The following is a 15,000-nucleotide window of genomic DNA, read 5'->3' as shown; positions in this document are numbered from 1 at the left end:
CGGTAGGTCCTTTGGTCCTATTTGTCTCCTTACAAAACTTGGTACACGTCTTACAGTAAAAAGCCACAAGGCTCGCGAGTACTGCCATTATTATATTGATACCCGTGGATCCCTTGATGGAACCCTTTCAAAGACCATCAGATGTCAATACGCTGCTAAAACGGGCAGTCTCCACGGTATGGCCAAGAAACTTTTTCCAATTTTCAAACCAACTTATACAAAAGGCCATGTTGGGAGATAACTCTGTTGTGGAGTTCCGCCGCTAGCAGCCGAGACGAGCGCAACTCAGCGTAGGAATAGAAAGAAGCGGATTGCGGCGCCAGTGTATGTATGGTAAGCAGTGATGAGCATGTTTTCTAAACGAAAGGACATCGTATTCAGGAGATACTACCGCGATTGCATAGGGGGAGGCTGTTGGAGAGGGGAGGAAGAGATGTTAAAAGTTAGGGGTATACACACTCACGCACGCACGCGCGCGCGCACATGTGCACACACACGTTTCCTTCAGTTAAAATAAGGCAGCTTGGTATTTGCGCGCGTATGTGTCGTGTGTGTGTGTGTGTGTGTGTGTGTGTGTGTGTATGTGTGTGTGTGTTTTGTTGTTGTTGGTGTGTGTGTGTGTGTGTGTGTGTGTGTGTGTGTGTGTGAGAGAGAGGAGAGACGCTTTGACGCTTTGAAAGTGTATTGTCATCAGCTTTAAAACCCCTTTAGACAAAGACAACACACACAAGAGAGAGAGAGAGAGAGAGAGAGAGAGAGAGAGAGAGAGAGAGAGAGAGAGAGAGAGAGAGAGAGAGAGAGAGAGAGAGAGAGAGACTTTGACATTTTATTGATTGAACACGAGGTTCATTTCAAGAGGGGGACGGTTGGGGTAAAGGGTACAGCTTTGCGAGATTTTAAAACAATTCACAATAATCATCGTTTTCGTCGCGACATGGAAACCAGACCGCGTTGAGGATGAGTTCCTTTAAGGTTTAGCACCGTCTTACGCATGGTAAATTAAGATCGTCGCACATCCGATTTTTCAATCACCTGGTGCACTGTCTATGCCACAACTACTATTTCGCAGTATCTTAATCACTTCGTCCCACCTTTCCAAAGACCTTTCCATGTCTCTGATACTTGAGGCAAGGTCAGAATCTGTGCTGGCCGTTTCGACAGGTGTGTCTCTGTGTACTGCACACTGGAGTGTCCCTTACGACGCACACTGTCACCGACTGTAGCGCTGATGTTTTCCGCACGCTTTTCAGCATCTCCTGTGACACGTCCGTGACCCGTTTTCTTGTTCTTGGCATTACTGCGTGTCACCACGTCTGGCTGAGCCACACCCATTCTGATCAGCATCGCTCCACGGCTATTGCCAGTTGTCTCTCTGACCGGACGTTACAGACCTACGCGAATCTATCAAAACAAGAATACAGAGTTATCTCCCATATGTTTTTCGCGAGCACTGATCTAAATTTGAGATCAGTGTTCGCGAGACGAAAATGATTGCAGATTGGTCGACTTCGACAGTGATCTCCGTTCTGTTCTTCACAGTTATGATAAAGACATCGTTCTAAGGTCAAAACAAGTCGAAATTTTGGGACTGCTGCCGGAAGGAGACCGTAATATATGGTTTCATCACTGTCAACTGGTTACAGAAAAAATCGTCTGCTCCAGTGAGCGCCGAAACAAAACGGTTGATTATCACGTGACACTTTTGCCATATTTAGAGTTGTTTGCACAGTAAATGCAGCCGCGAAAAATAGCTCGCTTGAAACTGTCTTTATACATATCAATTCCTTTGTAATTTAAAAATCATTATCGACGATCGCGAATCTGCTTATATCAATAATACATTACAAAAAGCTCTAAATATGTAAAAAAAAAAAAAATCTGTTTCCTTAGGAAACTCAAGGCATCCTGTCATGGAGAGAATGAGCCGAACTCATTTTGACCTGAGTTCAGGATGGAGCTACACTATGCATAACATTGTCCGGACATCGTGATCCACGTGCATATGTACTGACTTCTCCAACAGTGTGTTTGTCAGCTTGTCCACGTTGTTTGTCAGGAATAACGTCTTTGCTAACTGTGTCATTTGTTTTTTACATAGACAACTATCCGGTGAGGTAAAGAGAGAGTCTCTGGTGTATCTCCTACCTTGGTCTGTCTCTGCCTTTTGTTAGCCCGATGTTGGTCCCGTCGTATTTGCGAAGGCGATTTTCTCTTCCACTGTGACAAGGTAGTGGTAGCGGGTGTCATGGCGGCCTCATGGCTTGTAGCTGTCATGCGAAGCGTGAAACCAGCATTTGCCACATACCTGAAATGATGTCACTCGGTTTTTTGCCAACAGGGTGGTCAGTAGATCACATGCTGCTGCTGGTAAACCGGCAACGTCCATAATTCGGCGTGGTTCAGGAAAACTTTGACAATATGCGAAGAGCAAAAGTTCGTCTTCCTTCCACTGCCGGTGACCTTCAACCCCCGAGAGAGAGAGAGAGAGAGAGAGAGAGAGAGAGAGAGAGAGAGAGAGAGTAATCAACCTATTCTGCTCCAGCTCACTGTCAATGTTGTTTTTCTTTGAATGACTAACGTATAGTTCATGAGAAATTAACTGAAGAACCTAATTGGCGTTAATTGACACTCAATGTTCTTTGAAATCCGCCGCATCTCCTCCATCCGTCATCTCCTCACTGAGGATGCCACTAAAACTCTGCTCTGTGCCTTTGTCCTATCCCGACTCGATTATTGCAATTCCATTCTTTCTGGCTCTCCCAACTACATCATCGAAAAGCTTCAGCGTGTTCAGAATCATGCCGCCCGCCTCATCTTTCGCTCTTCCAAGCACGACCACATCACCCCTCTTCTTCAAACCATACACTGGCTGCCTGTTCAACAGAGGATTCAGTTCAAGATCTCCACACTCTGCCTTAGAAACTTTGATCTATCGTCCCCTAGCTATCTTTCTGACCTTCTTGATGTCTACTCCCCCTCTCGCTCCCTAAGATCCTCCGCAGACACCCGCCTTTTTAGGATACCACCAGCACGCACCAAAACATATGGCCAGCGCACCTTCTCTTACCAGGCCCCATCCATCTGGAACCAACTCCCGCACTCACTCAGGCACTCCACATCTATGCAATCATTCAAAACCTCACTCAAAACACACCTCTTCCCTCACTAGTCTGTTAATGACCACCCATCCCCCTCTCCTGCTGGTCCTTAATCTGTCTCCTTCTCTCTCCTTCTTCTTCCCTTTCCAGCTCTATTCTTCTTCTCTCAACTAACTTTATGTATCCAATAATTTATTTATTTATTTATGATTGTTTTTCCGTCTTCAGAATGCATGTGCCTGTAGTTGGTAGGAGTGAGTGCGTCGCGTTCTCGCTGTGCGTCTGCCTGCGAGTGTATGAGTCCGAGTGTCTTGGTCCTTGTCGATTTGTGTTTCGTATAATGTTCACTATGTATTGTATATTTTGTAAGCGCCTAGGGCTATATTTAGATTAGGCGCACAAATGTTCATAATAATAATAATAATAATAATGGTAAACATACGCCGTTGGCACAATAGGGAACAATGACTTCCAATTAGCACCATTTTCAAAGAAAAAGACCGCGTATGCTGTGTCCGCTCGATTCAATGCATTGTTAGAATTGTTGCCGGGCTTGATAGAGGATGTTCAGAAACAACGAATGAAAAAAAAAAAACTTCCACGTAAAGAAGACGTTTTTTGGGTGAAAATTCGAGGTCTAGTTACAGGACATTTTCAGCTAGCTTCTTGGTGGGCGACTGAAACCAGTCGTTATCCTTTCTTTTCTTCTATTTGTTAAAGGTGGTCCATATTATTATGGGACACACACATACTTTGAGAGTTTGCTATTATTTTTTGTTTGTGCTAGAAACTCGGGGCCAACACTGCTTAAATGTAACACAAACAGTCTTAGCTGTCGTATGTATATAGCAATTTTGTGGGTTAAAAACTTTCTCTGTCGACAGAAACTCGTCCGTTTTAAGCGTCGAATTTAGAGTAAACGCTGCCACAAGTGCAAGTGTAAAACTCAGAGAAAAAGCCTAACGGTTTTGTGGTTTGTGCCTCAGCAACTGTTTTGACATGTGCACCGTTTGTTTGCCAGAACCGGAGGTGGTCCATAGCCCTTCCCCCGCCTTAATTATGCCCCTTTGTGTGTCCACGCAAGCACAAGACCAAGTACGCACGGTAATGATCCTGTTATCCAGTTCGGTATGTTATGGAAACAAAAGCAATTCCTGCACGCATCCCCCGAAAATAGAGGCATACAAGACAGGGGGAAGTTGGTCACATTAGGAAACGGAAGCTCATCCAAATCACGATTGTGCGTAGGATTTTCAGTCTATGAAGACATGAATATTTCATGAGCCGGTAATCAAGTACATGTACAACACAATATATATTCATATATAGATCTCTCGTGTTACTTTGGGCTGTTGCTGATGAGCTAATGTAGTTTAGTTCTGCACACAACATGTCTGGGGTTTGGTTAATGTGGTTAATTGTGTGACATACTGCTGCGTGGAAGGGAGCAGGGCTGGGGTGCACCAAGCGAAAGTGGGTGCCACCCAAACGGGAGAGAACAAACCGCGGGTTCTGATTCGTTGAAATCACAAGACATCTCGGTGTAAACCAATCGGACACTGCGGGTGGCTCCCGTTCGGGTGGTAACTTTCTCGTGCACCTCGGCCCAGGTTTCCTCCATGTAAGTAGGGGAAGGGCTCCTAATATGGACCGGCTCCTAATATGGACCACATCCTGTTCTGACAAACTAACGGCGCTAGAGCGCTCAAAACAATTTCATTCGCTGTATTCACCCTCTCTGTATAACTTGCACATGTCAAAACAGTTGCAGAAACACAAACCTCAAAACCGTTAAACTTTTTCTCTTTTTTTCACTTTTGGCAGCGTTCACTCGAAATTTGCCGCCTAAAACGGACTCGTTTCTGTCCACAGCCAAAGCTTTTATCACAGAAAAATTGCTATATGACAGCTAAGACCGTATTTGTTACATTTTAGCAGTTTTGAGCCCGAGTTTCTACTGCAAACAAAAAATAATAGCAAAATCTCAAAGTATGTGTGAGTCCCCTTCAACAAATCGAAGAAAATGAAAGCTAAAGGCTATTTTCATTAATTCATTAAGAAGCTTGCTGAAAATAACCTATAACTAGCCCTCGAGATTTCAAAAAAATATAACAAATAGGTTTTTTTCCGTGGAAGTTGATAATTTCACTTATTTTCACTCTGTTTTTGATAAGCTTCTTTAGTTTCCTGGTGTGCTCCAAATAATGCTCTCATCAACCCGAAACAGATAAATCTAAAGCATCTTTTAATTAGTCTGACTTGCACACTAAGTTGTAGCATGTAATTTTGAACTATAGGGGGCTTTTTACAGTGATTCGTGAAGGCCGCTTCACTGGTCCATATTAGGAGCCTAGGCGCCTAATATGGACCATTTGTGATTTTTTTTCTGTATTTAATTCTTGCTGAATGTCTATCAAAGCTATTTTACTCTAATTAGGCCCAACGGTTAACCAAAGAGAGAAGGACTACCAAACACAAAATGAAACTTCTTCGCAAGAAAACAAGCCAGTTATCAGCATGAAACAAAAAGTGGTCCATATTAGGATCCCTTCCCCTACATTTGGAGTGCATTTCAGAAAGGGTGGAGGAGGATCACTCCTTGTCTGTTTTGGAGTGATGCTGTCAACCCACCAAGATGTCTTATATTTATTTAGTGTTATATTTATTTATGCCCATGTACAAGTGTGTGTGTGTGTCTGTGTGTGTGTGTGTGTGTGTGTGTGTGTGTGTGTGTGTGTGTGTGTGTGTGTGTGTGATTTCAGGGGAGACAAAGTGGTAGCGGTTGCCAGTTTGGCTTTTGACCCCATCGTATCCCAGGCTGCATCACTGATGGAACAAGGGCAGACCATCCTCAAGTCTGATATCATGTACGTCGCGCGTGTGTGTGTGTGTGTGTGTGTGTGTGTATCTGTCTGAGTTTGACACGTAAACAGATTGTATCTGTTTTTGTTCTTTGTATTTGATGTTCGGGCTTTATTTTGCGCCCGAGTATTAGTCCGGGTAATTTCTTTGTGTGCTTCTGGGGGTGTGGATAGATCGTTTATTATCCTGCTTTTGTCGGAACTTTCCTGTCGCTCTCCCTCGTTTTAATGCGTAGTAGACCTGTTTTTAGGGTTTAACTTTCCACATGTTACACGGTTAAGCTCTACTTTTCTTTCGCTTTAGCTTAACAGATACCATCCAGGCATCCTTTTCGTGCAAAGGGTCGTTTTTTTTAATACCTTATAATTATCTCTCCAAGCTGTTCGAACTGCTGGATTCGAGGCCCTTTTGTCCATTGTATAAAGGATGTAGTGTCCAGTTCTCAACTCTTTGTCTTCAACATGTTTGTTTGTTTGTTTCGTTGTTGTTTCTTGCTTCTTGAATCGAAGGGATTTTGCCAGACCAATTTAGCGTGGATCTTATTGTCTTCGCTGTTTTGCACTTGCTCATACTTCAAACCTTCAAATACTTCTTAAACGCGTGTTTCCCCCGGAAGCGGTGTGTGGCTGCCTGAATGGCGGGGTAAAAACTGTCATACACGTAAAAACCCACTCGTGCAAAAACATGAGTGAACGAGGGAGTTTCAGCCCATGAAGGAAGAAGAAGACACGAGTTGACCGTTTTGACTGAATGGATGTTACAAAACTTGAGAAGCACACAGAAGTGTTTGACTTGCCGGTTGTCTATGTGCAGGGAAGACCCGAAGAGCTGGGTTGGACGTCTGAAGCAGTGCTGAGAGAACCGGGTTTGTCAACACGTTACGGGTCTACAGGAGAGAACCCAACAAGCGTTAAAAAAATCAACACCAGTAACCGTTGCGCTGCTGACATGAAGGAACTCAGTATTTTGGGTTGTTCAGGCATTCGGTTTGCGACAGTCATGGGTTTGATGATTTTAAAGCTCCAGAGCCAGTTCTAGAGATCCCCAGTAAGCACGATTTCGTGTTTTTTTGGTTAAACTACGGGGGAAGGGGTTTGGGTGTGAGAGGCATGCTTTGAATTTTGTTGTTGCAATTGCATGATCTCATGCCCGTAGTCTAATATTATGAAGGGTAAAAACATTCAGCTTTTGATACCAATGCCATTCTTCTAACAAGATACATTTTCTGCTAGTAGAAATAATGTCTACAAAGTCTACAAAGTCATCAAAGTACTACTTCAAATTTGTGTTTTTTTAAGAAAGAAGGATTTTAGGAATCTCTCGTCAATTCAGGAATATTATACGTTATTTGTATTTTGGCCAACATATGACATCTTGCACAGATTGAGACAGCCATCGTTCTACGAGACCGCACTAACAGTCGAGGGGAACAGTCATTGTCGAGATCTATGTCAAATGTCATATTTTGGTCAAAAATACAAATGCATGTAATATTTACCTTTTCATCAATTTAAGTTTCCTGTTATATTTTACGATTGAACGCACACAAACTTGCGCTCTGTCGGCCTGTGACGTCACATGACCCAAAGAATGGAAATCCAGTGTGTAATCGATGCACAACATGTTGGTAATGGCTGACAGATGGAATCGACATTTCCAAACAGAAATCACGGGTCATGTGACAAATATGATCATTCAGATCACAGTCCGAAAAATGGCGAAATCTAATACGATTTAGTAACATGTTGGTAATGGCTGAAAGATGGAGTCGAAAATATCCAAACAGAAAGCAACGGGTCATGTGACAAATATGATCAATCAGATCACAGCCCGAAAAATGTCGAAATCTAACACGATTTAGGAAGACGGAACATTCTTTGGAACCTCGATTCTTCGGTCGTCGGTCTTTAAAGCGGATGATTAATAAGATACGCACCACTGAAAACATAATATAATAATGATGAAAAATGGACAGTTAGCTTCTGTTGTTGAATTTGCTTCTTCAAAGATAGCCTTGGAGAAGACAGTATCATTTGTCTCGCTATTCGGTCGAACAGTATAGACGTGAGATCGACATGAAGAAGAAGAAGATCATATTAAGAAGCTTCTTCAAACATAGCATGTCAAAACGTGACCCGCGTGCAGAAAAACAGTAAAATAGATCCACCTTCAAAGGATGGGAATGCTGTTAAAATTCTCTTTCGTTTGTTTGATGAATTTCTTTTGACGGAGACTAAAATCATGTAAAAGAAAATTGACACAAGGTTTTAAAATGGTAAGTGACATAATTTGTAATGGATGGAATGGGTATTATTGGTCGGTTTTCTTTGAGATCAAAAGTTGTCATTTTTCAGAGGTTTTGTTCCATCATTATACGAATCTCTTTGAGATGAAAAGGTGTCATTTTTGAGAGGTTTTGTTCCATCATTATACGGTTCTCTTTGAGATGAAAAGTTATCATTTTTGAAAGGTTTTGTTCCATCATTATGGTTCTCTTTGAGATAATAAGTTGTCATTTTTGAGAGGTTTTGTTCCATCATTATAAAATTCGTTGTTAGTTATTTAGATGTATGACATTGAATAACGATTTTGTTTTTATCTCTCACTCTATGGTGCATTTGTTTGTGTTTTGAATAAAGTTATTGCTAAATTATTTCTGTACATGTTTTCTCCATTTTGATTGTTTATGTGGCAGTACCTTGTTGTGAACGTTTCTGATTCCAACAGGGCGGACTGCATGGTCAAAGGACGACTGTTCTTCGAGTGTTCTGACATTCTTTTGCTTAAACGATGGGTTTTTTTTTCAATGTTGTTTTCTTTGCCATGCGCAATTTGAGGGGCGTACAATTCATTCTGTTGTTTGATTTGTTCAGTAACGAATGAAATAAACAACATTCGCTGCTGACATAATGTTTTGGGATATGTCCTTGGAATGAAGAAAGAGAGAGAGATGGAATGGAGAGGGTGTGTGTGTGTGTGTGTTGCGGATGGTGTATGAGAGGAAAAGGCTCAAAGGAGATATTTTAATTTGGAACTAAACAAGTTGCAGGTTAGAGTTTATCCCAGTCTACAGTCTCGAACCTTGACTGTTGCGTACCTGCCCAGTGCTCCCAATCCTCGGATTAAACATTAACAGGATAGCGGTGGTCTTGTACACACACACACACACACACACACGCGCACACACAAACACACTCGCACAAACACACATAGACACACACACACATATACCACGCACACACTTACCACACACATACACACACACTTACCACGCACACACACACACACACACACTTACCACGCACACACACACACGCACACACACACACACACACACTTACCACGCACACGCACACACACACACACATCGACTTCCTTCAAATATACTCTGGTCATATTCATACTACTCGTGACTACTGTTTCACAGACGTCACTACGCGCAGTTTCACACCGGTGACACTATGACGGTTCCCCTACGCTTTGTGTTCGGTGCCCTGACCCTTTGTGTTCGGTTCCCACTCGGTTCCCACACGCCAAAATTCGCGGACAAGATCGAGGTACTGTCACCCAAAACATCCATTTATGGTAGTATTACGCAATGTTGCTCTCTGAGAATGGTCTTGTTAGATCTGTGAGTGTTTACACTACATGCCTAGGTGCTGTTGGATTGAAGGTTTTTGATATTTTAGCCGTTATTAGGTAGAATGCCTTTCACTTTACTGCAAAACTGCATAATTCGTAGCATCGGCAAGAAATATCCTACCAAAAAATGCCTGCTTGGAACTGTCGTTGGTCCAGCAAAAAGTTCAACATGTCTGTAGCAGACAGCCCAAGTTTCAAGATTGTAGGGCCATCCAAACAGCCGTAATAATAAAAACAACAAAAGTAGTCAGTGAAATTGGCTGTGTTCGGTCCCCCCACACTTTTGTGACGGTTCCCATAATTCATTGTGTCGGTCCCCACTTTCTGTGTCGGACCCCACTTTCGACCTAATTTCTCTGTGACGGACCCCACAACCAGCCTATTTTGTGTCGGTCCCCACACCTTCTTGGATTTATGACTTGCCGGTTACTTGTATCATTGTATTCATTGAATCTAATTGTCTCGGAGTTATTTTTCAGCAAAAACCGGCAAGGCAGCACCTTTTGTGATACCAAGTAAGTCAGATGACATCAGTATGTGTGTGTGCGGTAGTGTCGTACTCGCCGTAGTGTGACACGCGGTAGTGACGCTCGCGGTAGTGTCGCATAACCGGAGTGATCTGGAAAGGTGTCAATCTCTCTCTCTCTCTCTCTCTCTCTCACTCTCTCTCTCTCTCTCTCTCACACACACACACACACACACACACACACACACACACACACACACACACATACTGATGTCATCTGACTTACTTGGTATCACAAAAGGTGCTGCCTTGCCGGTTTTTGCTGAAAAATAACTCCGAGACAATTAGATTCAATGAATACAATGATACAAGTAACCGGCAAGTCATAAATCCAAGAAGGTGTGGGGACCGACACAAAATAGGCTGGTTGTGGGGTCCGTCACAGAGAAATTAGGTCGAAAGTGGGGTCCGACACAGAAAGTGGGGACCGACACAATGAATTATGGGAACCGTCACGCCTACGTCACAAAAGTGTGGGGGGACCGAACACAGCCAATTTCACTGACTACTTTTGTTGTTTTTATTATTACGGCTGTTTGGATGGCCCTACAATCTTGAAACTTGGGCTGTCTGCTACAGACATGTTGAACTTTTTGCTGGACCAACGACAGTTCCAAGCAGGCATTTTTTGGTAGGATATTTCTTGCCGATGCTACGAATTATGCAGTTTTGCAGTAAAGTGAAAGGCATTCTACCTAATAACGGCTAAAATATCAAAAACCTTCAATCCAACAGCACCTAGGCATGTAGTGTAAACACTCACAGATCTAACAAGACCATTCTCAGAGAGCAACATTGCGTATTACTACCATAAATGGATGTTTTGGGTGACAGTACCTCGATCTTGTCCGCGAATTTTGGCGTGTGGGAACCGAGTGGGAACCGAACACAAAGGGTCAGGGCACCGAACACAAAGCGTAGGGGAACCGTCATAGTGTCACCGGTGTGAGTTTAATGGATCACGATATCATCTCATTCACACCGTATAGAGTAGGCTAGGGCAAAATCGGTCAAGATTCACTTCCGGGAGCACGCACGGGCAGACGCTTGGTAAGTTTTTTCCTGTTTTCTCAAAGTAAACCCCGTTTTACACCCTGTGCTGCACCCGAGCGTTTGTAGACAGATGTCAGGTAACGTCTGCTATAATTTTATGATGGCTGATGCTGTATTTGTGGCAAAAACTTGCAATAAAATCGTCAGTCGGGAGCTAAAGTCCGGATGCGGACCAGATTTGGATGGCTACGGTCAAGATTGTTTACTTTTTAGGACCATTTTCGTCTGTTTTCTCGTTATATTTTGCACTCTGGCATATTCACGCATTAAACCCAACGCTCTTCTCACTTTTTGCATCAATAGAAAATCTATGTCCGCTTTAGATCTCCGTACTTGGGCATCAGCATTCACTTTATTCATTGAAGGCTAAAGTCCATCTCATTTCAGCCCAGAACAGCTAAAGGGCTAAAGTCCAGAACAAAAAGATAAAGAAGTCTTTGTGTTTGATTTATGCGTGCTATAAGCCCAGTTTGATTGGTGTGCAATGTATGACATACTCTTGAGAAAACACAGCAATGTTTTTGCATTGTAGGGGATGGGATTCAGCCCTTTCATTTGTCTGGATAGTTCAAATGTTTAACATTGTGCGAGGTTTTGCTTTTTGCAGATGGCTGATTTATCAGTACTTACTTTAGACAGCTTCCTCGACTGTTCCGAGGAAGTTGTGCCAGGAACGGTCGAGGAAGCTGTCAGTGTGCCGGCGGAGACTGACCAGACTGACCAGGAGCCGGGAGAACCGAAAGTCTCGTATTCGGCAGCTAACGAGATTTACAGCACGGTGAAGGTCTGAAGGTGATAGGTTGCCGTTTTCCAGTTTCTCTTGCAGCTCGTCCACTGTTTTGGTTTCCGCGTCCAATCGCATTTTGGTCTCTTTCAGTGTAGGCGTCCGCTCGTTGTCGAAGAGATCCTCGTCTCCATGACTGACGCTCAAACACGAATTGATCTTCTTGGAATCAAATGAAATCTTCACAGTGCTGGTTGTTTGTGAGAGGGTTTCTATACACTGCTGCATAATCCCAGGCTTTGCCTCTCCGACATTCTGTGTTTCCAAGCAGTTGACTGACGGTACAATGAAATTTACCTTTGATTCTGATGACAGGCATCTCCCAGAGTCAGCCGAACCTTCAACAACTTGACCTAGTCCTTTCGGGCCACCCATGAATCGAAGTAGCTTCCCACCAAAAAGCTTGTAAGCTGTTTGCCAAAACGTTTTGGTCTGACTTGCGAATCTCATTCCACATGTTTTCTTTGTAGAATAGAAAGTGGCAACGTCTAGAAAGAGAAGGAGTGCAATGTTGTCAAGTGGTAGTGTGCCGTCAGCAATTATTTCATGTAGGGATATCCAAGCCGACAGAAGACCCTGGTCTTTCAAGCGAGCTGCAGCTTTTAGCCACAACGGTACAAAGTCGTCCTCTTCTTTTTTTGGGGGGCCTTCTTCTTTTTTTCTTTTTTTTTGGGGGGGGGGGGGGGGGGCTTCGGGACTCGCTGCGCATGCTTCATATTTGAAACGTTTGCTAATTAGCAAATGTTTCCCTGTTTTTTCATCAATGGTCAATTGACGAAATTTGGGCTGTTTATCTGAATGATTTGACTCCAGGTGTTCTTTGACGACTCTGATTGAGTCAAATTTGCCCTCGCAGTAGTAGCATCTGATGTCCATCAGCTGGAACAAGGAACAACACATTCTTAAAATAGTTATACCCATGCTATAGTGAAAGCAATGTTTTGGCATTTCAACATCAAGCCAAGAGTTCAAAGGGTGAAATTCAAACTGAAGACCCCCATCAGCACATTGAGGTATACAGAAATGCGCTTTATAAATGCTATTAATTCTTCTTCTTTTTTCTCTTCTTCTTCTTCTTCTTCTTCTTCTTCTTCTTCTTCTTCTTATGATTATATTAGTAGTAGTAGTAGTAGTAGTAGTAGTAGTAGTAGTAGTAGTAGTAGTAGTAGTAGTAGTAGTAGTAGTAGTAGTACAATGCAAAGACATTGCTATGTTTTCTCAAGAGTATGTCATACATTGCGCATCAATCAAACTGGGCTTATAGCATGCATAAATCAAACACAAAGACGTTTTTCTCTTTTTGTTCTGGACTTTAGCCCTTTAGCTGTTCTGGGCTGAAATGAGATGGACTTTAGCCTTCAATACATAGTGCAATGAATAAAGTGAATGCTGATGCCCAAGTACGGAGATCTAAAGCAGACATAGATTTTCTATTGATGCAAAAAGCGAGAAGAGTGTTGGGTTTAATGCGTGAATATGCCAGAGTGCAAAATATAACGAGAAAACAGACGAAAATGGTCCTAAAAAGTAAACAATCTTGACCGTAGCCATCCAAATCTGGTCCGCATCCGGACTTTAGCTCCCGACTGACGGTTTCATTGCAAGTTTTTGCCACAAATACAGCATCAGCCATCATAAAATTATAGCAGACGTTACCTGACATCTGTCTACAAACGCTCGGGTGCAGCACAGGGTGTAAAACGGGGTTTACTTTGAGAAAACAGGAAAAAACTTACCAAGCGTCTGCCCGTGCGTGCTCCCGGAAGTGAATCTTGACCGATTTTGCACTAGCCTACTCTATACGGTGTGTCATTGTGAACATAACAATCTGATGCCAGACACAACCACGTTGTGTTATCTACTAGAAAAACTTAGTTACTTCCAAAACTACAGTAAATCAGAAACTATTCAATGTGAAGCCTTTTTGAGAAAACTCAGTATGAATTGCACAAGAATAGACTTTCAAGTTACTTGCTAAAAACTCTCCTGACTTGATGTTTTTATTTTGACTTCTTTGCAGAGCAAAGCTTGATACTTAGAGAAATAACCTGGACTGAAAAACAACCCGAGGACAATTTTTCTCTCTACACGAAAAAAAAAAAAAAAAGCCACAAAGGTAGCTCACGAGTTCATTTCCTGTACAGCATGAGTGTACATGGCTAACGTTAAGTGTTATTCGATTCTTTCAGATAGGCGGAAAACCAAGCGATGTTGTTTCCGTTTACTTTGTCGTACGGACCCCGAGAAACAAGCAGCAAAATGACGGGCGCAGTGGCCTAGTGGATAAGACATCGGCCCCCAAATCGGAAGGTCGTGAGTTCAAATCCCGTCGGCCTCGGCCGCCTGGTGGGTTAAGGGTGGAATTTTTCCGATCTCCAAGGTCAACTAATGTGCCTTATCTCCCTTCGTATGTACACGCAAGCACAAGACCAAGTGCGCCAAGAAAAGATCATGTAATCCACGTCAGAGTTCGGTGAGTTATGGAAACACGAAAATACCCAGCATGCTTCCCCCGAAAGCGGCGTATGGCTGCCTAAATGGCGGGGTAAAAACCGCCATACACGTAAAAGCCGTGGGAGTTTCAGCCTCTGAACGAAACAAACAAACAAGCAGCAAAATGCCACAAGGCCATAGCCCCAATAGACGAAGTCCGCAAATTACTCTTGTCGTTTTGTAATAACCTGTGGTAGAGTTGTCACGCTTGAAGGTGAGCCAAACTTGACCTGGGTCGTATACAGCTATAGTACTAGCCTAATCGTCTTCAACAACTTTTGTTCTTAAGAAGTGTAAAAGTTGCTTTGATTTTTTGGTTAGAAATTAAAATTTTAAAAAATCACACGCGCTCTATTGATCCCTCAGCCACACCATGTTTGACTTAGTGGAGTGTTGGTCTTATCCCATGTAAAATCCGTACCAAATTTAAGACGCAGAGAACTGTTTACACGGATTGAAGCGTGCCTTTATTATTGCATGCGCAGATCATAACCAAGCAAGCTAGAGGCACGTTTCATGATATTGAGGATTGCAGTTTCCCT

At 42.9% G+C, this 15,000-nt stretch overlaps 1 protein-coding gene across 6 annotated transcripts in view; it reads left to right on the top strand.

Moving 5' to 3' along the window:
* LOC138976047 (apoptosis-inducing factor 3-like) overlaps positions 1-8,870 on the top strand; it is a 43,132-nt gene extending 34,262 nt beyond the window's left edge. For all 6 annotated transcript variants that reach the window (XM_070348846.1, XM_070348844.1, XM_070348843.1 and 3 more), the window contains exons 16-17: positions 5,861-5,965; positions 6,774-8,870. In XM_070348846.1, coding sequence (XP_070204947.1) covers positions 5,861-5,965; positions 6,774-6,816 — 148 coding nt within the window. In that variant the 3' untranslated portion in view covers positions 6,817-8,870. The remainder of the gene's footprint in view (positions 1-5,860; positions 5,966-6,773) is intronic.
* The last annotated feature ends 6,130 nt before the right edge of the window (positions 8,871-15,000 follow it).

Source organism: Littorina saxatilis, linkage group LG9 (genome assembly GCF_037325665.1).
Source record: "Littorina saxatilis isolate snail1 linkage group LG9, US_GU_Lsax_2.0, whole genome shotgun sequence".
In the NCBI taxonomy this organism is placed as follows: domain Eukaryota; kingdom Metazoa; phylum Mollusca; class Gastropoda; order Littorinimorpha; family Littorinidae; genus Littorina; species Littorina saxatilis.
The sequence above is the reverse complement of the archived record's forward strand: the minus strand, read 5'-3'. Positions and strand labels throughout refer to the sequence as shown.